The sequence below is a fragment of the Myxine glutinosa genome, chromosome 14, assembly GCF_964187855.1.
Source record: "Myxine glutinosa chromosome 14, kmMyxGlut1.1, whole genome shotgun sequence".
In the NCBI taxonomy this organism is placed as follows: Eukaryota; Metazoa; Chordata; class Myxini; order Myxiniformes; family Myxinidae; genus Myxine; species Myxine glutinosa.
The window spans coordinates 53,251,452-53,279,327 of NC_136274.1; the positions used below are offsets into that span (position 1 = coordinate 53,251,452).

A 27,876-nucleotide genomic window follows, 5' to 3' on the forward strand; every position below is an offset into this window, starting at 1 on the left:
CTGTTTTCTCCCGCAGTGGAAGACTGTCAAAACCTCCAAACAGACTCGATCTGTGAACTGTTACAAGTAACAGCAAGGACATTTAGTTATTAGTCCCCTACCGGTGTACACCGGAGGGGACTATAGGTTTGCACGCCGTCCCTCCGTCCGTCAGTCTGTCAGTCCGTCAGTCCGTCAGTCCATCACGCAAAGAACAGTTTTCCGGACTTTTTTCTAAACGCTTAAAGCTAATGATTTCACACTTGGCACATGGTTTCCTCATGATAAGTTACAGGTCAAGTTCGAACTTCACGACGTTTCGATCATTTTTAACAAAGTTATGGCACTTTGAACTTTGGTAATTCTGATAATTCTGATGATCCTTAACTCAGTGCCATTTAAAGTTTTAATTTCCTTTAAAAACCAATTTCTCTGCAATAATAGGACCGATTGAGATAAAATTTTCACCATATGATGGACTCGGTCTGTAGAATATTTTAATGGTAATTATGACGTCACATGTCACGTGGTTCGGCCGCCATATTGTTTTTCGTGAAAACACGAAAACCATTTTTGCTCTGCAACGGCTGAACAGATCGAGGCCAAACTTTGCAGGCAGAATCGCATACCCATGACGAACAAAAAAGTCAGCGAGCATGACGTCATGCGTCACATGGTTTCAGAGTTATGACGTTTTTAAGGATGAACCTTTAAAACCGAGCTCCCCTCATTTTTGATCCAATCGAGGGGAAACCACAGATCTGTTCAGCACTAAAATGTCCTTTTGGAATTTGCGATAGGGCACGTGGTTTGGCAGATATCGTTAATTAAACGAAAAAAAAAAAAAAAAAAAAGGATATCTCTTGAATCGCTCGTACCTGAGACCGTGAGTTGGTAATAATCTATCTATAATTCCAGTAATCTCTGTACGTTTGTACGTCTGTACGTTTGTTTGTCTGTGACCGCTGTTTCTCGACAACCACGGGTCCGATATACTTTTAACTTGCCAGGTATATTGCTGGGGACCCGAGGATGTGCCTTTTCAAGGTTTCATATTAATCGGACAATTACTTACCGAGCTATGTCCAAAAAACGATTCAACCAATCAGAGAGCAGCGAACGATCGCGTGTGCCGAACGTGGAGGACACACTCTGCCTCGGATGGCACATTTGAGAGCGTATTCATTTATTTCACGTTTGCAAACTATGTTGGCGTTAAACTATGTTTTAAAACTAATAAAACCGAATTTGCGATTCATTCGCTTTCCTGCGCGTTTGTGCACGCGATGGCGATTTCTTTACCAAACTCCGGAAGCCGTTCGCTTTGGACCAAACCATTGCATGTAAATAGAGGGGGGGGATTGTCACCGTACTCGCAAGCCGTTCGCTTTGGACCAAACCATTTCATGTAAATAGAGGGGGGGGGGATATAATTTTAGATATAGATATAGTACGGGCAATGCCCTAGTCTATCTATAATTCCAGTAATCTCTGTGTGTTTGTTTGTTTGTACGTTTGTACGTTTGTTTGTCTGTGACCGCTGTTTCTCGACAACCACGGGTCCGATATACTTTAAACTTGCCAGGTATATTGCTGGGGACCCGAGGATGTGCCTTTTCAAGGTTTCATATTAATCGGACAATTACTTACCGAGCTATGTCCAAAAAACGATTCAACCAATCAGAGAGCAGCGAGCTATCGCGTGTGCCGAACGTGGCGGACACACTCTGCCTCGGATGGCACATTTGAGAGCGTATTCATTTATTTCACGTTTGCAAACTATGTTGGCGCTATGTTGGTGTTAAACTATGTTTTAAAACTAATAAAAACCATTTCATGTAAATAGAGGGGGGGGGGGGGGGGGGGTTGTCACTGTACTCGCAAGCCGTTCGCCGTTCGCTTTGGCGTTGCGAATGGACCAAAACATTTCATGGACCAAACCATTTCATGTAAAGCGTTCGCCGTTCGCTTTGGCGTTGCGAATGGACCAAAACATTTCATGGACCAAACCATTTCATGTAAATAGAGGGGGGGGGGGGGGGATTGTCACCGTACTCGCACCCACGTACCCACGTACCCACGTACGGGCATTGCACCCACGTACGGGCATGCCCTAGTTTATATAATTCACACAGTGGAATACGTGCAGGCCGCTCCACGGAGCGACCTTGCGGGCTTATCAACGAGGCGAGGCGTGACACACGTGTCTCAGCATACCTCAGATCAAGTTTGAAAACCAGCATCAACCGTGCATAAATTTGCATATTCGATCATTTTTGACAAAGTTATGGCACTTTGAACTTTGGTAGGGGACATGTATTGCAGCGCAATACTCAGAATGCTTGTTGATTTGATGTCGTTGATTGGTTGAAATGTTCACTCCTGGCATAATCCTATGTTATAATTTTGCCAGAATATTGTTATGTTGTGTTACCAGTTTACATCTCTTTTCGAAATTTCGGTAGAATAAATTGCATCACATGATATTAGTCGGGCCTAATGTTGAAAAAGGGAGATGTTACCGGTGTTAGCTTGTGTTGATAACACCGCCTAGTTTATGACTGTCAACTGTGGCATGACAATACTGTGCACATGTATTTCGGGACTCGGGAGTGACCTCCGGGCCGGGAGTGCCGGACGCGGAACATGGCTTGCTCGAACTACTAACGGCTCCGTGTCCTTTTATACGAGCGTCTGGAACACCGGCCTCCACGGCTCCACCAGAAGGGCAGAGGCGAGCATACTCACAAAAGCACCCAGACAGAAATGCAAGGCTTTGGCCTGAATGGCTTCGTTTTTTTCGGTTAGTTTTTGATATGTCCGAAAACATTTGGCAATCATAGTCAAAATGGGGTTTGTACAAGAGAAAAAGACTTCCTTGGTGGGCTCCCCAGGAAGTGCCAGTGAGGAATCGAATTAGATTTATGCTCTTGGCAAATTTGGCTGCAACCTTAACGTGGGAGCTCCACGTATCGCGATATTCTACGACATCTCGTGATATTTTACAGTGCATTTTTTTTGTTATTACTGATAGTATTATTATTACCATCATCATTGGACATACATTGACAATGCGCGATACCATTTCTGAAAATACGATCGCTTTGGGGTAATTTATGCTATTCGGTTCTGTATTGGACACACCGCCTTTGGAAAAAACCCGCCTCCTGCCTCCTGGTCCTTTGGTTCATCTATTTATATGTAACACCCACGAAATAAATTGGGTGTTATACTTTCATTTTGGTTCCACTAATACATTCCTTTCCTTTAAGGGTTTGAGCAGAAAAAGGAAATTTTTGGCATTATGGATTAATTTGTTCGTTTTCTATTTGTGTTTGGGAGTTTCAGGCGCAGTGGATTTAGCGCCGAAGGACTCGCTATGCATTGTGGGCCCTTGCACGTGGTGCCTTAAAGCAGCTTTGTTGGGAGAGGGATAACTGATAAGTGATGTGTTAACTTAAGCTGACAGTGGTTTCGTTTAAATCCGTTAACAACAGTTTAGATACAGAAGTGATGTACACATTGACCCAGCATGAATTTGTTTCGCTATAAGTTTCTGATAAAAATCGTTTACATGCATGACGTTTCATATATGCTTCAAATAAAAGGTAATACATGTTTGGGACAACTATGAAGAATGATTATTCTTTCCCCTCTTGATAATTAAAAAAGCACTTTTAGTGATGTTTTTTTTTTCTTCTTCAGATGTCGACTGCTTCAGGTGTAGTTCATGCAGTGCAGATGGACTACAGGTGTGACGATGATGGTGATTTGTGAAGAGCTGCATCCTCCCAGCCGACCTGATTTCAAATTCTAATTACTAGTACACCTGCTCACTACGGGAGCGGCAAGAAGGGTCATTCCTCTTTGGGGTATATAGATTGCAGTCGATCTATGGTCGGGTCTCAAGAACATTGGGTGTGTGTTCATTTACCAAGTTTCTTGTGGAGAGATCGCCAAGTGGTTTAAGCATTCGAGCAAGCACTCCGTTCAAAACCGTTAAGGAACGGATGGCTTGGCAAGCGCTAGCTAGCTGCTTGGTAAATGAGCACATCCCGGTCTTCCTCCCTTTCAGTTTCGTATCAAACAGCAGGAGCGAGTTTCAAAAGTTCGCTCCGAAAAATGCCACGTAGCGGCAGAAAGGGCCATATTATTAACCCAACATTTGTGGGTTATATAGAGTACAGTAGATCTTCGCTCAGTTCTGTAAGTAAACTTTACTTCACAGATGTCGGGATTCCTGCAAATTTCTTCATTTAGTGTTATAAAGAGCATTAACGACTGTTTAAAAAGATAAGCATACATATTTGTGGTGTATAATATTTTTACTTCCTGTGGAAGCCGTTGCTCCCACGGAAACGCCATTTTTACTATAAGCTATTTGTACACGTTATCACTGCAGGAAAAACGCTTTGGGGAAGTGGGACATTATTAGTATTAATATTGTTTTGTAATAACATTAATAATATGCGATTATCACTAATTTTGTTATGAAAAGCGTCTTTGGAAAAATGCCACGATGAATCTTCTTCTTTGGACAAACACCACGATAAAGCTAATTTAACATTGATATACACCTCAACACGCAATACCATTGACGGCAATGGCGGGGGAAACTCACTCGGGGGAGAAAACCCCTTCGGGAGGGGGGCAAATTAATGCGCTACAACATTCAATATGTAACCCTTCGTCATCCTGTCAAGTTTGGTTGAGATTGGATAAGTAACGAAGGAATGTATTGGTGTTAAAAATTCATCAGACAGACGGACAGACGCCAAATGGCGTATTTTAGTATGATGATTTTCCTTTGAGAGTTGGCAAATTCTGTACCCATCTTGTTCACCCCATGCAGCCTCCCTGGCCAATCATTCTTCCACACATCCCTTATTCTCCAAGTCTCCCTCTATTTTCTCAGTCATCCCTGCTCTCTTTCCCCCTCTCATTGTCTTGTTACCCTCGCCAGAGGAGAGGGTATTGCGTTTGAGTCCGTTTGTTTGTTTGTCTGTCTGCACAGAATAAATATGATTTTCTCTGCAACCGTTGGTCCGATTGACAGGAAATTTTCATCATAGGTGCAACTCCACCTATATAATTTTTAATGATAATTATGACGTCATAGGTCAGGTGGTTCGGCCGCCATATTTGTTTTAACACAAAAGCCTTAAAAACCACTGAAAATACATCCTGGCGAGGGTTTGCAATCTCTGATTGCTCTTTTTCTTGTTACATTTGTTCTCTTGCGTCTTGATCCGGTCTGTTCTAGCTCGTCCTTGAGCCTTGATTTTGCACACAAACACAAAAAACAAGTGCAAAATAAATGTCACAAACAAAAGCTCAGTGTCCTGTTTTTATTGATATCTGAATGGTTGTGCAAACGTACCTGCAATGGCGGTTATAAAACGTTGCTGCAAAGTTATAATAACGTTATTGCAACGTCATGATAAAACGTTGTGGAAACGTAAACAAAACTCAACGTTTGAACGTTCATGAAACGCTAGAGCAAAACGTGGCAACAACAAAAGTGAAACGTTGTGGCAAAGCAAAATTGTTACCTGGGAAGGACATGGGCGGGGTCTACGAGCGACAAATTTCATTGGTCGTGACGACTTAAAATGCCTAATATTTTGTCCAAGTACTGCTAAATGGTATAGTTTAGAAAGTGGCAAAAGGTGATTTGTATTTTGCAGTGTTCAAGTATGTAATTTAATTGAAATAAAATGAAGATTTAGAAGGTCGCAGAACTTTTTTTTTTTACGGAAGTTTATCGCCATTGATGCATCTTTTACACCACCTTATTTAACACGTTACATTAGCTATTCAGTTATTCATGCCCGTTTGTTTGTGTTCTTTATGACATCCTTAAAAAGAGTAAGTTTCCTGTTTGGAATGATTTTCAATTTTGTTTGACTGCCAGAAAGGCAGGGAGAGTAAAAAAAAATTACCTTACTCTTCTTCGCATGTGCGAACGGAAGGAATTCAAAGCCAAAGTACTGGTACTGCTAAACTACAGGTTTATTCAATTGAAAGTAAGTTGCTCCTCGATCATAAACTGACATTTGTAGACAGGACAGACAGATAGAAATGGACCAATTGCTTAACCCCACTTTTCGCTTCGCGTGCTATGATAAATGATAAATTGAAGAACTCAATCCAATGCTGGGTTATGTTATGTTAGCTGGGTTATGTTGTGTGTGTGCCCCATGCATACAATCTCCTGTGGTCGCAGCCTGCACCCCTTGGATGGCACGGATGGGAAATTGAGAGCCTTGTTGATACTGGCGACGAGCAACGATGCAGGTTCGTCGGTGGGTAATGTTGGGGAAAATCAATGCACCTGCACACAATGACGTGTTTTGTGATGTGTGGGGGGATATTTTGAGAATCTAAAAGATGATGGGATTGATCCCTCATTGCAGGAGAATTTTATCAATTAGTAACATTTCCATGGTCAACTCCAAATATAATCCTGTATTAATCATTTTTGGAGATATCCTACCTTTCTCGTTTTAAATCTATTTTAATGAGGTAAGCTAAATTGCAACCACCAGTTAAATACATACCGACTGATTGATGTTTTTTAAAGCATGAAGCACACGGCAGTGCAATTGAAAGGGAGTTTTTAGTTGCGTCGTAAAGCATTGCAAAAATGTTCCAAGTCTGGGATCCATACAAATTGTAATGGCAGCAGTTCGTTGTTTCTAAAATGCCCCAGGAAGTATATGAAACATATAAAGCAAAGGAGATCTTTTGAGATAACCACCTACTTCATAATCAAGCAGTCAAATTTTCTCATAAGTGCATATTCAGATTTTCCCATCAGGAGCTATTTATCTTTTTGGAAGCCCGGAGGAGATGTGGCCGAGCCTTCATTTGATGAATTCTATGCAAATGTGGAGCACTGATGGGCAAAGATAATTTACTTACTGCTGCACCAGAGCCTGCCTCATCTGACTGCCTGTGTGTGGTATTGGGAGTGACATGAATATTAATGAATGCAAGATGAACCGGAAAGGATGAGGCGTGACCGGTAGTGACGTGTACGAGCGTCGAGCTGGGCGTGGAGTGAAGAAGGAGACGCCATTAAAGGGTTGAGCGAAAGAACCTGTGTGTGGGCTGTCATTGTTAAACAACACCGTGCTGGCAATCCAGCCTTCGTGGACAGGATTTTGTTGGCCTCAATTGGATAACTTCTTTGCTCGCTTCTGAGTCTACACAATTTGGGAATTATTGGAGGGAGTGGTAGAAGATTTCGTTTAGGCTGAGGGGCGATCCGGCTTCGGCTGAGCGCTCGATCCCTGCGGCTGTGGACTCGGAAACCAGAGCCGGACACTTGGAGCTGAGACCATTTTTTTTTTTGTATACAAGATCGAGGCTCATCTAAGAGCTAACATTGATCACAAAAAGACAAACTGACACATAAAACATATTGTTGCGGAGATGAGGACTGTATATTTTTTGATTGTGTGCTGTACTATTATTATTATTGTTTATTCTGCGCCCCCCTACCTCCGGAGCTGTGTAAAGGTGAAAGGGCATCCCATAATTAGTCCACAAGCATACACGTCAGCCAAGTAATAGAATACCCCTGTTGATAGTTATCTCTTATTCTGTGTTTTAGGGTAAGGCTGTGTCTCCCATTAATTGAAGTACTCCATTGCACCAGTGAAAGAGAATAGATCCCCTTTCCTTCCCATCCCCAAAATCTCCCTTTCCTTCCCATCCCCAAAATCTCCCTTTCCTTCCCATCCCCAAAATCTCCATTCCCTTTTACATCCCCTCTCGTGATTGCCAACCCTCGATTGCCAATTACATCCCCTCTCGTGATTGCCAACCCTCGATTGCCAATTACATCCCCTCTCGTCATTGCTGAGCCCTCGATTCCCAATCACCTCCCCTCCAATAACCGCCATTGACCACGAGGCAGGGTCGGAGAAGAAAGGCGTGTCTCCACCTCGTCATAGAGGGGAGGAGGGGCGTACCCGCCCGTCGTCATCGAGGGGGGAGCCCGAGGGTCGCGCGACCAACCAGGGCCGAGGTGAGCACCCCGATGGGCGTGTCCAAAACGCCGGCGGCGTAATCGCTGGAGGCGCTATAAAAGGCGCGAACGGAAGTGAGTAGTGAGTTGGTCTGAGTTGGTTGAGAGTCGGTCGTCAAGTGGAGAGTGGTGAAGAGTCAGTCAGTAGAGGTGGTGGTCAAGTGGTTGCGCTGGTTGCGGTGAGGGGTCGGTGGTAAAGAGTGAGGGACCAAGAAAGAGTTGAGGGTGTGGACCAACGAGTCAGACAAGTCCTGGGAACGCAGCGGAGGCCGCGGCAGCAAGAACACCCAACAGCCAAAGGGGGCCTGAACGGCGGTTTGGAGCAGGGCCGAAAAGGAACGGCGGCTGCTAAACGCGCCGGTTGAGCTGCAGGACCCCCTTGGACCTTCCTCTCCCTCCAGCCATCCACCTCCTGCCTTTCCATCCTTCTTGTATACGTGAGTTTGTTCTGTTTGTTCTGTCCTGGGTTAATTAAGTCTGTATAAGCTAGTATTTTCCCTGTGTCACCTGCGTCTTATGTGTTGTAAATAAACCTTGATTGCTCCTTTTTGCTTGTGTAAATAATAAATTCAATTACTCTTCTGTCCGTCTATTCGTTTTATTCCTTTTCCTCTTTGCATTCGTCGTTTTCGTCTTTTCCCCTCATTGAGCAGCAGCGGTGCGATCCGGCCAAAGTCCTGGGTGAATCGGGTGAGTCAGGGATCCTGTTAGGTCGCGGTAATACACCACCGCTCGGTCATCATAACATCTAAACCGCGATCTGTAACAATTGGTGTCTGGGAGTGGGATTCGGGGCCCGAACCAAATTTTTAAAACATCTAGAAAAAATTTGGTCAAAATTTGGAGCGGCCGAAATTTGTTTTGTTTTACAAAACCTGAACTTTGAAATCGCGCCATGGCTGGTCAAGGCGACGGGATGCCGGTGGGAGAGATAGAGGGGTTAGGAGTAACCCAGGATCAAATGGAGGGGAGCAATGAGGAGGCGGTTGAGGGAGTATCAGGCGCGCAAAATGACGCCTTTGCGCACGCGGTTACAGCGGCACCAAATCTAGCCGCGCCCGTGACCGTAGCAGCGCCGCAGGTGGATTCGAACCTTTTTATGTTGCAAATGGGGGCCCTTATGGAGAGGCTAGAAGCAAAAATGGGGGTAATGGGGAACCGGATGGATGCTCAGAGTGAGCAATTGGGGGTAATGAGGGACGAAGCGAGGGGTACCGGTGAGGGGTTAGACAAGAAATTTGGGAAGTTAGACAATAATTTTGAGGAGTTAGACAAGAAATTTGGGAAGTTAGACAATAATTTTGAGGGGTTAGACAACGGGATAAAAGAGGTGAGACATGGGTTAACGGGGGTGGAAAATAGAATGGCTGCCCAGGAGAATCAGATAGAGGGGATGAAAAATGGGTTAATGGGGCTAGAAAATAGGATGGAGGACAAATTGCGGGAAATAGGGGAACAATCTGCCAGGGAAATCAAACGAATGGGAAACCAGATAGAGGAGGTGCAAATCGGGTTAGAAAGTAAACTGGATGCTCAGAGGGATGAATTGGGACAGATGAGGGTGGCATCTACAAAAGAGATGGGGGAGATGAAAGAGGAGATACGACGAGGTGTGGGTGAGGAGGTTTCGGGGCTACGCGAGGAGGTAAAGCGAGGTGAGAAGCGTATGGAGAAAGAGGTGAGAAATAATACGGCAAAGTTACAAGGGGGAATAGAAGATCTGACGGAGGAGGTGGAACAGCTGACAGAGGGACAGACGGAGTTAGTGGAGCAGGTTCAAAAGAACACTGCGGTACTAGGAGGGTTAAAGGTGACACAAAAAGAAATTAAAAACGAATTAATAGCGACGCAGAGGCAATGTCAGATGGTACGTGAGGAACTGACAATGAGGGTGGACGAGGTGACAGAGATAATGGAGACGAAGGACCGGCAGGTGAGGATGCACATAGAGACGGTCACGGTAGCCTTAGAGGACGAACTTGAGGAGACGCACCGAGAAACAAAAGAGGTTAAACAAAAATTAGAGGAAGTGGAAGAAGAGGTGAGTGAAATTAAGAAGGGACGGACAGAAACTAAAAGAGAAATCCAGGAGGAGGTAATGGAATTGGTACAAGGTCGGTGCTCAACTCATGATGTGCTGCTCACTAACCAAATAAAAAGTTTGCAGGTGGCAAAGAAGGTGCGACGACGAGGTACGGAGGTGAGTGGCAATGTATATGATGTGAGGAAAGCTTCAGTCGGCTTGGGGATTGGTTTGGATCCGGGTGTTCGTGAAAGGCCGTTGGTGAAGTGTGCGACAGGTCTGGTGTGCGAAAAAAGAGGTGTGCGAGAATGTCCGACCATGGGGTGTGTGAGGAAAAAGTGCACGCCGAGGAGTGAGTGTGCCGTCAAGAGTGAGTTGGTCGAAGCGCGTGTGCGAGGGGGTACATGGAAGCGCGGTGTGGTGAGTGTTACAGAGGAAGTAACGAGAGAGTGTACACCTGTGGTGAGTGTTACAGAGGATGTAACAAGAAAGTGTACGCCTGTGGTGAGAGTTACAGAGGATGTAACGAAAGAGTGTGCGCGAGAGGATGCGCGAGAAAGGGGTGTAACGGACAGGTGCATGAGGAAAGAGTGTGCTGTCGAGAGTAAGGGTGAGTGCGCTGTCAAGAATGGAGGTGAGAGTAGTGAGAGTGACAAGGAGCGTGAGTTGGTTGTGACAGGTGAGCGAGGATGTACACCTGGAATGGAAGGATGCACACCTGGAATGGTAGAGCGTGAGTGGGAATGCACGCTGGAATTGGTCGTGAGGCACGTGGTTGGGTGTGTGGGTGAGAGCACACCTGTGGTTGTCACAGAGGAGGTGACCGAGGAAGGGGCGCGAGGAGGTGTGTTGGTGAGGTGTGCGAGCGACGAATGTGTGCCAAGGTGTTCGGTGGTCAGGTGTGTGACCAAGTCGGTGAGCGGAATGAGTGTACCGAGGTGTGTAAGAAAAGGTACGACGAGGAGCATGGAAACGGCTGCCTGTATGAGCAAGAAAGGGGTAGCGTATGCATGTAAGCATCCAGGTGAAGCATCGACGGTAACCGGTTTAGCGGTTAGAGCGACTTATAGCCGAATCGGGCCCTCGGTGCGTGCCGGGCTTCGCGTGCCGCAAGAACCAGCGGGGATCCGAGCCGCGGCGGGTTCGAAAGGACCGCCGTACGCGATCCACGCTGGGCCTCGCTTGGAACGGCCGCGTCCGTGCTCCACTAGGCGGAGCGGGCAGCCCGATAGGAAGGGTCGTCATGGCGACCACTTTCTATTGAGACGTGCCGGCAGGTCGAGATCGGGACATTGGATGGCTACGCGCCGAGGTGGTGCGTGGGATCTCGGCACGGGTAAGCCCCCGTCCCTGCCCCGAATGCGGGACGTATCCAGCCGCTGGCACAAAAGAACCCGCATTCATTGCTCGGCTGTACGAAGCCGAGCTTTGGAAGGGAATTGGCGCACCGAGAGGATGTAATAAGTAGACGGGTGATGAGGATAGTGTTTTGGCCCCGAAATTGGAAAAAAGCAAAATTTGATGATTGATACGGTGATTGGCAGTAAATGGAAAATTTTTGAATTGGTTGGAATTTGGACGAGCAAAATTTATAGTGAGAGACCCCCGATGTGGTGGGATGGCAACTCTGTCATCCCTCACGAGTGGGGCAAATGCGCAATAGTTTATGGGGTTGGTTGATGGCAGTGAAAACTAGCCCGGGTGGGTTAGGTTATATTGATAGGGATCTAGCGAAGATGACATTAGGTAACGTTAAGGTTAGTTAGTGACAAGGATACCTGTAGTGGGGACGCAGGTAGTTTAGTGTGGATGATAATGACGTGGGAGCGCAATAGTTTAAAGGGACGACTGGGAAGCGCAAGTTTCAGAGGGGAGTAGTTAGCTGAGATGATGCCGTGTGTCCGAGGATTGAACAGGTGTGATTGCACAGGTGTGCAACTGAACAGGTGTGTGGAGCAGTGTATGAGTGAGTAATGGTGAGGTGTGTTGTGTTGACCAAATGGTCCAGGAAGAGGAGGAGGGTGCAGGTGGCACCAGGTATGATTGCACAGGTGTGCAACGACAAGTGAATGGAGGACAGGTGTATGGAATAAATGGTATGGAGTATTGGAATGGATGGTCGTGGAGTGAGTATGGTGGAAATTGTGGAGTGGAGTGGATGGTGCGAAGGTGTGAATGGGGGAAGAGTGGACCCCCATCACGGATACCCGGGGCGGGTAGTGGAAGTGTTAGGTAGAGGGTACAGGTAAATTGTGGTTGGATATTGGCATCTGTGGTGCGAGGTGGAAGAATGGTATTTGGATGGGTGCATTAGTGTTGTGGAAATGGCTGGGCGTGTAGCCTGTTAGTGTGTGTAGTTGGTTTGGGCACTCCACCACTGTGAGGATGTCGGCCAGGTGAGGCTGCAGGTGGGCTCTGGGAGCCGGTAGTTGTGGATGGGGCCCGAGGATCCGGAGGACGGACCCGGGTAGCCCAGTGCCAGAGGGCACCAGGGGGTGACAGAGCCAGGAGAGGGCCTGCCCCAGTTGGTTGGGTTAGGGTGAGGAGCTAGGTAAGCTCGGGTGGCAACTGCAGTGGTGGAGGTGTGCAGGTGGGTAGACCTGCTGGGAGAGCTACACGTCGCAGCCCAGAAATTGTGCGAGGCACCGGGAGATGAATCGGGGGAGTGAGACCCCAAATTGAGAAGCACCACAGTTTGGTCAATGGGAATTGGTTTTTAGAACCCATAGTGTAAGTTGGCCAATGGATTGGCAGGGAGAGACCCCGGGTAGTGTAAAGTGTGTTAATGTCATTTAGAAAGTAGTTAGGATGAAGTCTCCTCGCACCATCTGCATCCACTCACCTGAGGTGACAGGTACTCCGCACCATGCCATGTTTAATTATTTTTTACTGTGCAAATGTTTGGATTGTGAGACGCATCATGACGTGGGTGTGACATTGTGCTTTGATGTTCCATCTCTGCCTCCTTATGAGGATTGATGATGAATTTGGTGATGGCAAATTTTGAAGTAGAGGGATTGTGGAGACGAATTTGGTATAGGGGAAATATGGGGAAGACGTGACAGTAGTGACGAATTTGTAAATGTGTAGATTTTTGTACATATGGGCTAAGGGCAAGGGTAGGGTAGGTGACAGGGGGGTGACGTACGGTAGGGACGAGCTTTCTCACTTCGCCCTCCGTACGCATTTCGCCTTGCATTGCCTTATTGATGTGTACCCTTGTGACCTTACCCCTCGCTCAATTGTCTTTCCCCTTTTGTCTCCCACATGACCTGTGCGCCATTGGGTGCCGAGGGGAGCGTGCGTGGGTCGGCCATTGTGCGCCCAAAATTCCCAGAACCAGCTGTCTGCATCGATGCACCACATTATGGACCACATGTCTGTGGCCGAGCACCACTTATGGACCCCATGGGTTGGGGCATGGCCCCTCTGCTGGAACCGGCCATGAGGGCCCGAAATCTTGCTGGCGGACCTTGGCCACAGGGCACCGATGCCCCACAGGTGAACCACACGTAGTCGGCCCCTGTGGGCCATAAATAAAATAAAAACGGACACGTTAGGTGCATTCTTTTATTGCAAATAGGCCGCCAGCAAGGGAAGATGACAACACCAGGAAAATAATAATAACCAGCAGAGGGAGCCAAAGAGCAAGAGATCACCTGCAGGGTTAGGGGTTGTTGATTTTATTTTTATGGAACACTGATGAACTATGGTGACTGCACCGATTGGTGCTTGGGTGTGTATTGGTGCGGTTTTGGGTGCTTTAATGGTGCGTCGATGCAGAGCAGACTGTCTCCCCCCCAGAAAGAACAATCACAGGTCCTGGGTTAGTATTGTAAATAAAAATAGCGTCATTGTAAATAATGCTTCCCACCGTCAGTGTATAGTTTGAAGACCATTCCGCAATTCGGTTAACTGTGGGCGTAAGTCTGTTAGGCAGGGTGCAATGGAGCAGCGGGACACATTTATTTATGTCGCACTCAGGGTCAGGTTAAAAGTAGAGGGAACTACACCTACGTGTCATACTAAAAGTAAAAGTTGTAGGCCCGGGACGTGCCTAAGAGGAGGAGGGTGCAGTGTTGCGGAGATGAGGACTGTATATTTTTTGATTGTGTGCTGTACTATTATTATTATTGTTTATTCTGCGCCCCCCTACCTCCGGAGCTGTGTAAAGGTGAAAGGGCATCCCATAATTAGTCCACAAGCATACACGTCAGCCAAGTAATAGAATACCCCTGTTGATAGTTATCTCTTATTCTGTGTTTTAGGGTAAGGCTGTGTCTCCCATTAATTGAAGTACTCCATTGCACCAGTGAAAGAGAATAGATCCCCTTTCCTTCCCATCCCCAAAATCTCCCTTTCCTTCCCATCCCCAAAATCTCCCTTTCCTTCCCATCCCCAAAATCTCCATTCCCTTTTACATCCCCTCTCGTGATTGCCAACCCTCGATTGCCAATTACATCCCCTCTCGTGATTGCCAACCCTCGATTGCCAATTACATCCCCTCTCGTCATTGCTGAGCCCTCGATTCCCAATCACCTCCCCTCCAATAACCGCCATTGACCACGAGGCAGGGTCGGAGAAGAAAGGCGTGTCTCCACCTCGTCATAGAGGGGAGGAGGGGCGTACCCGCCCGTCGTCATCGAGGGAGGAGCCCGAGGGTCGTGCGACCAACCAGGGCCGAGGTGAGCACCCCGATGGGCGTGTCCAAAACGCCGGCGGCGTAATCGCTGGAGGCGCTATAAAAGGCGTGAACGGAAGTGAGTAGTGAGTTGGTCTGAGTTGGTTGAGAGTCGGTCGTCAAGTGGAGAGTGGTGAAGAGTCAGTCAGTAGAGGTGGTGGTCAAGTGGTTGCGCTGGTTGCGGTGAGGAGTCGGTGGTAAAGAGTGAGGGACCAAGAAAGAGTTGAGGGTGTGGACCAACGAGTCAGACAAGTCCTGGGAACGCAGCGGAGGCCGCGGCAGCAAGAACACCCAACAGCCAAAGGGGGCCTGAACGGCGGTTTGGAGCAGGGCCGAAAAGGAACGGCGGCTGCTAAACGCGCCGGTTGAGCTGCAGGACCCCCTTGGACCTTCCTCTCCCTCCAGCCATCCACCTCCTGCCTTTCCATCCTTCTTGTATACGTGAGTTTGTTCTGTTTGTTCTGTCCTGGGTTAATTAAGTCTGTATAAGCTAGTATTTTCCCTGTCTCACCTGCGTCTTATGTGTTGTAAATAAACCTTGATTGCTCCTTTTTGCTTGTGTAAATAATAAATTCAATTACTCTTCTGTCCGTCTATTCGTTTTATTCCTTTTCCTCTTTGCATTCGTCGTTTTCGTCTTTTCCCCTCATTGAGCAGCTGCGGTGCGATCCGGCCAAAGTCCTGGGTGAATCGGGTGAGTCAGGGATCCTGTTAGGTCGCGGTAATACACCACCGCTCGGTCATCATAACATCTAAACCGCGATCTGTAACAATATGATAAAGGGAGCGGGGGAAAAGATGTAGAGCAGGGACATCAGGAGATCTGTGGGAAGGAGAGGGCTTGGGCGGAGGAGGCATGGGAAGGGTGGGAGAGGTAAAAAACAAAACAAAAAAAAAACACATGGACACTGACTGCTAGGACTTCCAGGAAAGAAGTCGGTATTTCACAAAAGTAGATCTGGGGTGAATTAACGGGGGTAGAAAAGATCAAGGTTTTGGATGGGGGAAGATAAGAAATGGTGGTGATTCAGAGAGACGTTGCAGAGATGAGAGATCGGGAGACCAGGGCCTTTAGTCCAGCGGTGTAGTGCCAAAATTTGAGGTATCAGAGACCTGCAAAATGTCGACCGTGCACACCCTCACTCCGAGGCTGCCTCTCCTGGGTTTGAATCTCGACCCAGCTATGAACTGTCATTCCAGTGTTTCACAGGTAGGGTGATTGATTCATCAATGTGTGTGTTGTCCCTGCCTAGATAGTGTTCAGCATTTTGACATATCCAAACTTCAGGACAAGCTGTGACCCCAATTATTTGGCCTTGACAGCACACGAAGCACAATAAATCAACCAATCGTGAACGTGGGTTCTTTTTTTTTTTTTTTTTAAACTGTTGCAGAGCTCCACCTCTGATGGAATGAGGTGCCAGAGCAGCGCTCCGGATCGTTCCGGCACCAATATACCCCTGCTTCAGTCTAAAAGAGCTTGTAGAGATAGTGCAAAATCCTGGTGTTAGTGGTTCAGAATCCAAAATTTGAAGCTTTTGCAAAGTTGATGTAGATTAATACCAGTAGAGAGCTTTACTGCCAATTTTAATAGGCAATAAAATGCTGACACCAACAACCTCCAATCTTTTGTTCCTCTTTTCTCCCGTTTGTAGAACTGCCTTCTGGAGACTGTTCAATTGCATTCCAGGACTTCAAGCAACCAACGCATGTGCCACCATCTCATTCCATCGCTCATCCCAGCTTACAATTATTCTTTATATCCCGATATTAACTTTTCCTCCTCTTTTTTCCAGGTTTCTGTATTTTTTCCCCTCTGCTCTTTCACCTTTTCCTGTTTGTTCATTCTCTTGCTTGCGGTATCAAACGGTGGCCTCACTGTCACTACAAAGCCGTTTTACCCTTTGTCAACTCGCTCTTCCATGAGCCTCGATTTTTGGAGACAAAAAAGTTTAATCTTTAGCGAATCACCTGGACCTAATATTAACACAAACCTAGCCAGCAACGAGTTTTTAAGAAAAGTAGGAACTAGAACAGATGAGTGGAGAAAGATCAGTCATCACAACAAATTGTGCCCTGCCCATGATGTTTGGAAAAGTTTGCGTTATCCCATTTTTAGCTTTCAGTTGTCTGTAATGTGACTGTTCACAACAATTTTTTTTTGTTGGAAGTGGAAAAGGGAGAGATTACTTGGATGAGAATAAGGTGTTAATCTGACGTGGGTTGAGAAGAAGAAATAAAAGAAAAGTCTCCTACAGCTTTGCAGAATTACTTTGTGGCTTATTTTTTGTTACGACTGTATAATGTCGAATCAAAGTACTCCATACACCAGGTGAAGCTTTATGCACGTCTCGGTTGCACTTCATAGACGAAGATGGCCGTTTACACATGAGATGTGATTTGTTTACAGTGCAGACGCTGTTGCCCAGGCAATGACACACTGAGATAGTAGGCAAGCAGTGCAACCTGTTGTCAAGGGATACCCAAGAAGATGGGATCACTTGCTACCTACCTGCAGTTTTACGAGCAAGTTTGTAAATATGTTCAGTGTTTGGAAATAACTCACTTCCTAATTCGTGAAAGACACTGGGATATTTAATGTCCACCAACGACTGGTGTTGGCAGTTGAAGAACATGTCCTCTGGTTTAAAGTCTTAAAGTCCTGATGGATTTGGGAAGATATATAAGGTGTATGTCTATATATATATATATATATATATATATATATATATATATATATATATATATATATATATATATATAGATATTGTAACGAATTTGAGAAGTGTAACGGTTTTGAAAAGTGTAACAATTTTGGAGGAAGTGTAACGAATGTGAAAAGTATGGTTTTGTTGTGTGTAACACCCTCGTAATGTAAATAATGGTCGCAGCCGTCCTCCTAGTTAATTCCATGAAACTTACACACAGGCCACGATATATCTTTTTAAATAGTTTATTTCCTTATTCTATGTAGGCTAAATATGTGTTTCCCACTAGATTGACTCTGCATTGTATCAAACAAAATAAGCGTAGGCCCTTTCAATTTCCCCAATCATCTCCGCTCTCCCAAAGTTCCTTTCAAAAGCGGTGCGAGTGGTGTTCAATCCCGCAAGCCGCCATTGCCCATGTGCTAATCTCGGAGAAGAGGGGGGTAGGAGCCGCCAACTCACAGGCGTGGCACGTCGTCATGATCAAAGGAGGAATCGGACAGCCCTAACAGCCAACCAGCACCGCGGTTAGCGACCCGGTAGGCGTGCCCTCGCAGCCGGCGGCTTGATTCCGCCCCGAGTAATAAAAGCGACTGCAAGGGACTGCTTCGGGAGATGACATAGGAGATGACATGAGAGATGAGAGGAGAGATGAGCTGTGAGCTGAGCTGTGAGCTGTGAGATGAGAGACGCTGCAAACCAAAAAGGAGAGGTACTTGGAGAGGAAACAAGCTTTGGAGAGACGCGCTGAGAGGAGGGAGACGGTTCCACCAGAAGGAGAGGAGCAGGTGTGACCGAGCCAGCGCGTGACGTTCACAGCATCAGCAGCGTCGACGCGACCGAGGGTTTTCCCGCGAAAAACGCGAAGAATTGGGAGCTGCTACCTCCAGCCCTGCCGGTTGCAGGGACCTGACCCTGCCTCCCTCTCCAGCAACCCACCTCCGCCATTCCTGCCTGCAATTTCCCCCGTGTAAGTGTGAACGTCGTCTGTCCTAATCGTTGTCCTGGGGTTAAGTAAATTGAATAGTACTAGGGCATTGCCCGTACGTGGGTGCCCGTTCCTTGCCAAAAAAAAAAAAAAACGCTACCCGTACGCTCTACCCCGCCCGTACGCCCGTAAACAAAAAATAACAACGCTCTTCGCTTCCGCCCTTCGCTCTGACTGAATTGGGAGAAATAATGCGCATAAGAAATCGAATTACGTACCGTAATGGCGGTCAGCTCGTAACGCGCACACTGTCCGGAAGTTCGCATATCGCATATCTATCTATCTATCTATTAATGCCCATTTATTCAATTATCGCCAACGTATTTTGGCTTTTTGCAATTTAATCGCAAGGAAAAGTAGAAAGAGAAGAGGGAAAAAAAGAAAAGCCTTGCCTTGCTGCAAACAGCTGCTGCAAACAACAACAACATGGAAGGCTGCACTGTCCGGAAGTTGGCATATCGCAGTTACGATTATTTTAGTGTTAATGGCCAATTATTCAATTAGCGCCAACGTATTTTGGCTGTTTGCAATTTAATCGCAAGGAAAAGTAGAAAGAGAAGAGGGAAAAAAAGAAAAGCCTTGCATTAACGCATTAACGCTTGCATTGCATTAACGGTTCGGCAACGTGATAGCTCGCTGCTCTCTGATTGGTTGAAGCGTTTTTTGGACATAGCTCGGTAGGTACTTGTCCGATTAATTACAAACCTTGAAAAGGCACATCCTCGGGTCCCCAGCAATATACCTGGCAAGTTTCAAGTATATCGGACCCGTGGTTGTCGAGAAACAGCGGTCACAGACACACAGACACACAGACAGACACACAGAGATTGCTGGAATTATAGATAGATAAGCTAACGATTCACTGTGTGACTGCTTCTTCCATCCATTGCTTGTAAATAACTTTGGTCGCTCCTTCTTTTTGCTTGTGTGTGTATAATAAATCTGTTCTTCCTCCGTACTCTGTCTTCTTCTCTTTTCCTTCTCTTTCGGTCGCTTTAGAGGTTTCCCGATTGAATATCTGTGGTGCGATCTGCTCAACGTTGGGGGAGTCGGGCCAATGGGGGATCCTGTAACGGTTGCGGTGGACCATCCGCTCGGCCCAAAGTAACATCTAAACCGCAACTGTAACAATTGGTGTCTGGGAGTGGGATTCGAGGCCCGAACCAAATTTTTAAAACGTGTAGAAAAAAAAAAATTTTTGGTCAAAATTACGAGCTGCCGAAATTTTGTTTTATAAAACCCGAATTTTGAGATCGCGCCATGGACAATCAAGGCGATCGGATGTCGGTGGGGGAGATAGACGGGTTAGGGGTAACCCAGGACTTAGGGGAAGAAAGGGAGGAGGAGAGCAATGAGGAGGTGGTTGAGGGGGTATCAGACGCACAAAATGGCGTCCTCGCGCACGAGGTTGCGGGCGCGCAAAATGGCGCCTCGCACATGGCTACGGTGGCCGCACCCGCTGCACAAGTGGGAGGGATGGCCCAAATGCAGGCCCTCATGGAGCAATTTATGGTACAAATGCAGGCGTCCCTCAACCTGCAGAAGGACGATATGAGGGCTAATAGTGAGCAAATGAGGGCTGATAGTGAGCGATTGGGTGAGCGATTGGAGGGCCAAATGGGGGTAATGAGGGACGAAGCGAGGGGTACCGACCGGTGAGGGGTTAGACAAGAAATTTGGGAAGTTAGACAATAATTTTGAGGAGTTAGACAAGAAATTTGGGAAGTTAGACAATAATTTTGAGGGGTTAGACAACGGGATAAAAGAGGTGAAAAATGGGTTAATGGGGTTAGAAAATAGGATGGAGGACAAATTGTGGGAAATAGGGGAACAATCTGCCAGGGAAATCAAACGAATGGGGAACCAGATAGAGGAGGTGCAAATCGGGTTAGAAAGTAAACTGGATGCTCAGAGGGATGAATTGGGACAGATGAGGGTGGCATCTACAAAAGAGATGGAGGAGATACGACGAGGTGTAAGTGAGGAGGTTTCGGGGCTACGCGAGGAGGTAAAGTGAGGTGAGAAGCGTATGGAGAAAGAGGTGAGGAATAATACGGCTAGGTTACAGGGGGGCATAGAGGGTCTGACGAAGGGAGTAGAACAGCTGACAGTCGGACAAAGGGAACTAGCGGACCAAGTGGAAAAGAACACTGCAATCATCGGGGGTTTAAAAGCGACACAAAAGGACATTAAAAACGAATTAATAGCAACACAAAAGGAATGTCAGATGGTACATGAGGGGTTGACGAAGAAGATGGAGGAGGTGACAGAAGTAATGGAGACGAAGGACCGAGAGGTGAGGACGCACATCGAAACGGTTAAGGTGGCGTTAGAGGAAGAGATAGAGGGGGCGCACCGGGAGATGAAGGAGGTAAAGGAAAAATTAGAGGAGGTGGAAGAGGGGGTGAGTGAAATTAAGAAGAGACGGAGGGAAACTAAGAGGGAGATAAAGGAGGAAGTCATGGAATATGTACAAGGTCTGGGTTCAAATCATGATGAGGTGCTCACTAACCAAATAAAAAGTTTGCAGGTGGCAAAAGAGGTGCGGAGACGAGGTGCCAAGGTGAGTGGCGATATAATCGGAAATGTACATGATGTGAGGAAAGCTTCAGTCGGCTTGGGGATTGGTTTGGATCCGGGTGTTCGTGAAAGGCCGTTGGTGAAGTGTGCGACAGGTCTGGTGTGCGAAAAAAGAGGTGTGCGAGAATGTCCGACCATGGGGTGTGTGAGGAAAAAGTGCGCGCCGACCAGTGAGTGTGCTGTCGAGAGTGAGTCGGTCGTAGCGCGTGTGCTAGGGAGCACATGGAAGCGCGGTGTGGTAAGTGTTACGGAGGAAGTAACGAAAGAGTGTGCGCAAGAGGATGCGTGAGAAAGGTGTGTAATGGACAGGTGCATGGGGAAAGAGTGCGCTGTCAAGAGTAAGGGTGAGTGCATGACCGAGAGTGGAGGTGAAAGTAGGGAGAGTGACACGGAGCGTGAGTTGGTTGTGACAGGTGAGCGAGGATGTACACCTGGAATGGAAGGATGCACACCTGGAATGGTAGAGCGTGTGTGGGAATGCACACTTGAGTTGGTCATGAGGCACGTGGTTGGGTGTGCGAGTGAAAGCACACCTGTGATTGTCACAGAGGAGGTGACCGAGGAGGGGGCGCAAAGAGGTGTGTTGGTGAGGTGTGCGAGCGACGAATGTGTGCCAAGGTGTTCGGTGGTCAGGTGTGTGACCAAGTCTGTGAGTGGAATGAGTGTACCGAGGTGTGTAAGGAAAGGTACGAGGAGCATGGGAACAGCTGGAGGTATGAGCAAGAAAGGGGTAGCGTATGCGTGTAAGCATGCAGGTGAGGCATCGACGGTAACCGGGTTAGCGGTTAGAGCGACTTTTAGCCGAATTGGGCCCTCGGTGCGTGCCGGGCTTCGCGTGCCGCGAGAACCAGCGGGGATCCTAGCCACGGCGGGTACGAAAGGACCGCCGTACGCGATCCACGCTGGGCCTTGCTTGGAACGGCCGCGTCCGTGCTCAACTAGGCGGAGTGGGCAGCTCGATAGGAAGGGTCGTCATGGCGACCACTTTTTGTTGAGACGTGCCGGCAGGTCGAGATCGGGACATTGGATGGCTCCACGCCGAGGTGGTGCGTGGGATCTCGGCTCGGGTAAGCCCCCGCCCCTGCCCCGAATGCGGGACGTATCCAGCCGCTGGCAAAAAACAACCCGCATTCATTGCTCGGCTGTACGAAGCCGAGCTTTAGAAGGGAATTGGCGCACCGAGAGGATCTAATAAGTAGACGGGTGATGAGGATAGTGTTTTGGCCCCAAAATTAGAAAAAAGCAAAATTTGATGATGGTAGAGTGATTGGCAAATTTTTGATTTATTGAATTTGGCCGAACAAAATTTATAGTGAGAGACCCCCGATGTGGTGGGATGGCAAATCCACCATCCCTCACGAAAGGGGGGCAAAGGAGCACTAGGTTTATGGGGTGTATGGCAGTGAAAACTAGCCCGGGTGGGTTAGGATATTGTGTGTAGGGATCTAGCGAAGATGACATTAGGTGACGTTAAGATTAGTTAGTGACAAGGATACCTGTAGTGGGGACGCAGGTAGATTAGTGTGGATGATAATGACGTGGGAGCGCAATAGTTTAAAGGGACGACTGGGAAGCGCAAGTTTCAGAGGGGAGTAGTTAGCTGAGATGATGCCGTGTGTTTGAGGATTGAACAGGTGTGATTGAACAGGTGTGATTGCACAGGTGTGCAACTGAACAGGTGTATGGAGCAGTGTATGAGGGAGTAGTGGTGAGGTGTGTTGTGTTGACCAACTGGTCCAGGAAGGAAGGAGGGTGCAGGTGGCACCAGGTGTGAGTGCACAGGTGTGCACCAACAGGTGTGTGGAATACATGGAGTGTGGAATATATGGGGTATTGGAATGGATGGTCGTGGAGTGAGTATTGTGGAAATTGTGGAGTGGAGTGGATGGTGCGAAGGGGTGAATGGGGGAAGAGTGGACCCCCATCACGGATACCCGGGGCGGGTAGAGTAAGTGTTAGGTAGAGGGTACAGGTAAATTGTGGTTGGATATTGGCATCTGTGGTGCGGGTGAAAGAATGGTCTTTGGATGGGTGCATTAGTGTTGTGGAAATGGCTGGGCGTGTAGCCTGTTAGTGTGTGTAGTTGGTTTGGGCACTCCACCACTGTGAGGATGTCGGCCAGGTGAGGCCGCAGGTGGGCTCTGGGAGCCGGTAGAGTTGTTGTGGATGGGGCCCGAGGATCCGGAGGACGGACCCGGGTAGCCCAGTGCCAGAGGGCACCGAGTGGGGTGACAGAGCCAGGAGGGGCTTTCCCCAGTTAGTTAGGTTAGGGTGAGGAGCTAGGTAAGCTCGGGTGGCAACTGCAGTGGTGGAGGTGTGCAGGTGGGTAGACCTGCTGGGAGAGCTACACGTCGCAGCCCAGAAATTGTGCAAGGGCACCGGGAGATGAATCGGGGGAGTGAGACCCCAAATTGAGAAGCACCACAGTTTGGTCAATGGGAATTGGTTTTTAGAACCCATAGTGTAAGTTGGCCAATGGATTGGCAGGGAGAGACCCCGGGCAGTGTAAAGTGTGTTATAATCATTTAGAGGATAGTTAGGATGAAGGATCTCCTCGCACCATCTGCATCCACTCACCTGAGATGAAGTAACTCCACACCATGCCATGTTTTATTATTTTTCATTAATGCAAATGTTTTGGATTGTGAGACGCATCATGACGTGGGTGTGACATTGTGCGTAATTCCATCTCTCCCTCCTTATGAGGATTGATGATGAATTGGTGATGGCAAATTTTGAAGTAGAGGGATTGGAGACGACTTTGGTGTAGAAGGGAAAGATGGGGAAGACAAGACGTAGTGACGAATTTGTAAAGGTGTAAATTCTTGTAAATATGGGGTAAGGGCAAGGGTAGTGTAGGTGACAGGGGGGGTGACGTACGGTAGGGACGAGTTTTTCTCACTTCGCTCTCCGTACGCACTTCACCCTGCATTGCCTTTATTGACGTGTACCCTTGTGACCTTACCCCTCGCTCATTTGTCTTCCCCCCTTTTGTCTCCCACTTGAGGACCTGTGCGCCATTGGGCGCCGAGGGGAGCGTGCGTGAGATGGCCATTGTGCGCACGAGATTCCCAGAACCAGCATGCATTGCGTTGATGTACCACTTTATGGACCGCTGTTCTGCGGCCAAGTACCACTTGATGGACCCCAGGTTCTGGGGCAGGGCACCTCTGTTGGAGACCGGCCATAGTGGCCAGGGAATCTTGCTTGCGGACCTCGGTAAGGCGGCACCTATGCCAAACAGGTGGACCACCCTTAGTTGGCCCCTGAGGCCCTAAATAAAAATGAACACAAGTTGTGCTTTTTATTATTTCCAAGTAGGCCGCATGAAGCCAGAAGACGTCGGGAAGAACATCGGCCCAGCAGAGAAAGAGAAGACCACCACCAGTTGTTTTGTTGTGTTTATTATGAACCGTGGTGACTGTGCACCGAGTGGTGCTTTTGGTGCTTTTGGTGCTTTGTGGTGCTTTTGGTGCTTTGTGGTGCTTTTGGGTGCTTTGTGGTGGTATTGGTACTGGTGCATCGATGCAATGCGTGCTGTCTCCTCCCTCCCAACAGGAATTTCTTTTTCTTGTTCCCTAAAAAGAAAAAAAAAAACACAGGTCCTGGGTTGCGTTGTAAATAAGAAATAACGTCATTGTAAATAATGCTCCCCACCGTAAATGTATAGTTTGAGAACAATTCCGTAATTCGGTTAGCTGTGGGCTTGAGTCTGTTAGACAGGGTGCAATGCAATAGGGGGACATACTTATTTGTGTTTTAAGATTGTCACACTCAGGGTCAGGTTAATTGTAGAGGGAATTACACCTACGTGTCACACTAAGTTAAAGTTTTGTAGGCCCGAGGACGCACCTGAAGAAAGGAGGGTGCAGTGTAACGAATTTGAGAAGTGTAACGGTTTTGAAAAGTGTAACAATTTTGGAGGAAGTGTAACAAATGTGAAAAGTATGGTTTTGTTGTGTGTAACACCCTCGTAATGTAAATAATGGTCGCAGCCGTCCTCCTAGTTAATTCCATGAAACTTACACACAGGCCACGATATATCTTATTAAATAGTTTATTTCCTTATTCTATGTAGGCTAAATATGTGTTTCCCACTAGATTGACTCTGCATTGTATCAAACAAAATAAGCGTAGGCCCCTTTCAATTTCCCCAATCATCTCCGCTCTCCAAAGTTCCTTTCAAAAGCGGTGCGAGTGGTGTTCAATCCCGCAAGCCGCCATTGCCCATGTGCTAATCTCGGAGAAGAGGGGGGTAGGAGCCGCCAACTCACAGGCGTGGCACGTCGTCATGATCAAAGGAGGAATCGGACAGCCCTAACAGCCAACCAGCACCGCGGTTAGCGACCCGGTAGGCGTGCCCTCGCAGCCGGCGGCTTGATTCCGCCCCGAGTAATAAAAGCGACTGGAAGGGACTGCTTCGGGAGATGACATAGGAGATGACATGAGAGATGAGAGGAGAGATGAGCTGTGAGCTGAGCTGTGAGCTGTGAGCTGTGAGATGAGAGACGCTCCAAACTAAAAAGGAGAGGTACTTGGAGAGGAAACAAGCTTTGGAGAGACGCGCTGAGAGGAGGGAGACGGCTCCACCAGAAGGAGAGGAGCAGGTGTGACCGAGCCAGCGCGTGACGTCCACAGCATCAGCAGCGTCGATGCGACCGAGGGTTTTCCCGCGAAAAACGCGAAGAATTGGGAGCTGCTACCTCCAGCCCTGCCGGTTGCAGGGACCTGACCCTGCCTCCCTCTCCAGCAACCCACCTCCGCCATTCCTGCCTGCAATTTTCCCCGTGTAAGTGTGAACGTCGTCTGTCCTAATCGTTGTCCTGGGGTTAAGTAAATTGAATAGTATAAGCTAACGATTCACTGTGTGACTGCTTCTTCCATCCATTGCTTGTAAATAACTTTGGTCGCTCCTTCTTTTTGCTTGTGTGTGTATAATAAATCTGTTCTTTCTCCGTACTCTGTCTTCTTCTCTTTTCCTTCTCTTTCGGTCGCTTTAGAGGTTTCCCGATTGAATATCTGTGGTGCTGTAGCGGCTGCCGCTGGGGTTACACAATCGCCTTGCACCTATCAAGGACGCGGAGCGATCACCAGGCCGGGCTCGTCCAGGACGCCCGGGCAGGCCCGCGCTCGACTTGCCAGGCCTCGGTCGGGACGCCCGGGCAGGCTCGCCCTCGGCTTGCCAGGCCGCAGCCGGCCCGCGGGGCCACGCCCCCTGGCGCCAGGCCTGGGCAAACCCCCTGGCGGAATAGATATATATTGCCGACCGTAAAACGTTTTTCCCAGAGTGCCTGAGTGTTTGATTCTAATAAAGCAGCTCAGATGAATTCAAGCTTTTTGTCGCGTCCATTCTTTCGATCGACGTGGGAGCCACAGCTCCTTCATTGGTGACCTACCGACATGGACACGGCAGTCGCCCTTAAACTGCCTACCTTCTGGGAGGCTCACGCGGCGGTTTGGTTCGCACAAGCGGAGTCCCTGTTCGCCCTGCGGGGCATCACGGCGGACGACACCTGCTTCCACCACGTGGTCGCTGCGCTCGGTTCAGCCACCGCAGCCCGCGCCCTGAGCCTCCTCGAGAGCCCGCCAGCCGCGGACAAATACGGCGCGATTAAGAAGCTTCTCCTCGATGCTTTCGCCCTCCCAGCGGCGGAACGCGCACGGCGCCTGCTCGATTTGCCGGAGCTCGGCGACACGCGCCCTTCCGAGCGAATGGACTACATGCTTTCGCTGCTCGGCGAGCACTCTCCGGCATTCCTGTTCCGGGAGCTGTTCCTCCGTCAGCTGCCTAACCCGGTACGCCTCGCCCTGGCAAGCACGACGATCACAGATCCCCGGGCCCTTGCCAGAGAAGCCGACAAAATCTCCGCCGCGGGACAGCGCATCGCAGCGGCGACATGGGACCCGCCGCCGCCTGATGCACCATCCATGGCGCCCGAGCACCCGGCGCGTTCGACGGCCGAACTGCCGACGCAATTGGCGGCCGCTATACCGAGCCGACCACGTTCAGCACGACGTCCGAAGCCTCCACCCGACCAAGCGTGGTGTTCCTATCATGCCAGGTTCGGACAGAAGGCCCGGACATGCCGACCCCCGTGCACCTTCGGCGGGTCGGGAAACGGCCAGGCCGGCGTTCATTACCTGCCATGAGCGCCGGCCACAGTCACACGGGCAACTTACTGTTCATCACGGATAAAGCGTCCGGACGGCGCTTCCTGTGCGACACCGGCGCCCAAGTGAGCGTCATGCCCGCCTCTGACCAGGACAGGCAATCCGCGGTTTGCGGCCCCTCCTTGGTTGCGGCCAACGGATCGACTATCCGCACCTTCGGCCCGCGCAACGTCACCCTCTGCTTCGGCGGCCAACGCTTCGCTTGGACGTTTGTAACCGCCAACGTGCCCATGGCTCTGCTCGGCGCCGACTTCCTCTGCGCACACGGACTGCTGGTGGACGTCCAACGGCGTCGTTTAATCAACGCTGAAACCTTCAGCTCCCTGGTATGCACATTGAGCAGCTCCGCGCCGACCGAGCTGGCATGCACCGTCCCGGCGGCGAACGAGTTTGCTCGCCTGCTCGCGGAGTTCCCGGCCCTCACGCGGCCGACGTTTTCGGCCGTCGCAGTACGGCATGGGATCGAGCACCACATACCAACCACGGGCCCGCCGGTCTACGCCAGGGCCCGCCGCCTCGACCCAGCCAAGCTTGCCGTTGCGAAGGCCGAATTCGACGCGTTGGAGCACCTCGGCATCGTGCGGCGCTCCGATAGCGCGTGGGCCTCGCCACTGCACATCGTGCCAAAGCCGGGGGGTGGATGGCGCCCGTGTGGCGACTACCGCCGTCTTAATGACGCTACAACACCCGACAGGTACCCGATCCCGCATA

The 27,876-nt window shown here is 48.8% G+C and overlaps 1 protein-coding gene across 2 annotated transcripts; it reads left to right on the forward strand.

Moving 5' to 3' along the window:
• The first annotated feature begins 2,535 nt into the window (after nt 1–2,535).
• On the forward strand, nt 2,536–16,973 carry LOC137416243 (uncharacterized). 2 transcript variants are annotated; one of them, XR_013621326.1, is made up of 4 exons: nt 2,536–2,713; nt 3,685–3,851; nt 6,206–6,276; nt 16,374–16,973. XR_013621326.1 is itself a non-coding variant. In XM_078767928.1 (4 exons), exons 1-4 carry the CDS (start codon nt 2,555–2,557, stop codon nt 16,490–16,492), a joined length of 396 nt encoding a protein of 131 aa, XP_078624054.1. In that variant the 5' UTR covers nt 2,543–2,554; the 3' UTR covers nt 16,493–16,973. The 2 variants fall into 2 exon arrangements, 1 of the variants encoding a protein (XP_078624054.1); XM_078767928.1 differs by having other exon boundaries at nt 2,543–2,713; nt 3,685–3,731.
• The last annotated feature ends 10,903 nt before the right edge of the window (nt 16,974–27,876 follow it).

Coding starts and splice junctions, on each gene's coding strand:
- LOC137416243 (XM_078767928.1), top strand. CDS start 2,555: ATGACAATACTGTGCACATGTATTTCGGGACTCGGGAGTGACCTCCGG. Junction 2,714..3,684: donor GCTCCACCAGAAGGGCAGAG/GCGAGCATACTC, acceptor TTTCTTCTTCAG/ATGTCGACTGCTTCAGGTGT. Junction 6,277..16,373: donor GGCGACGAGCAACGATGCAG/GTTCGTCGGTGG, acceptor TCCCGTTTGTAG/AACTGCCTTCTGGAGACTGT.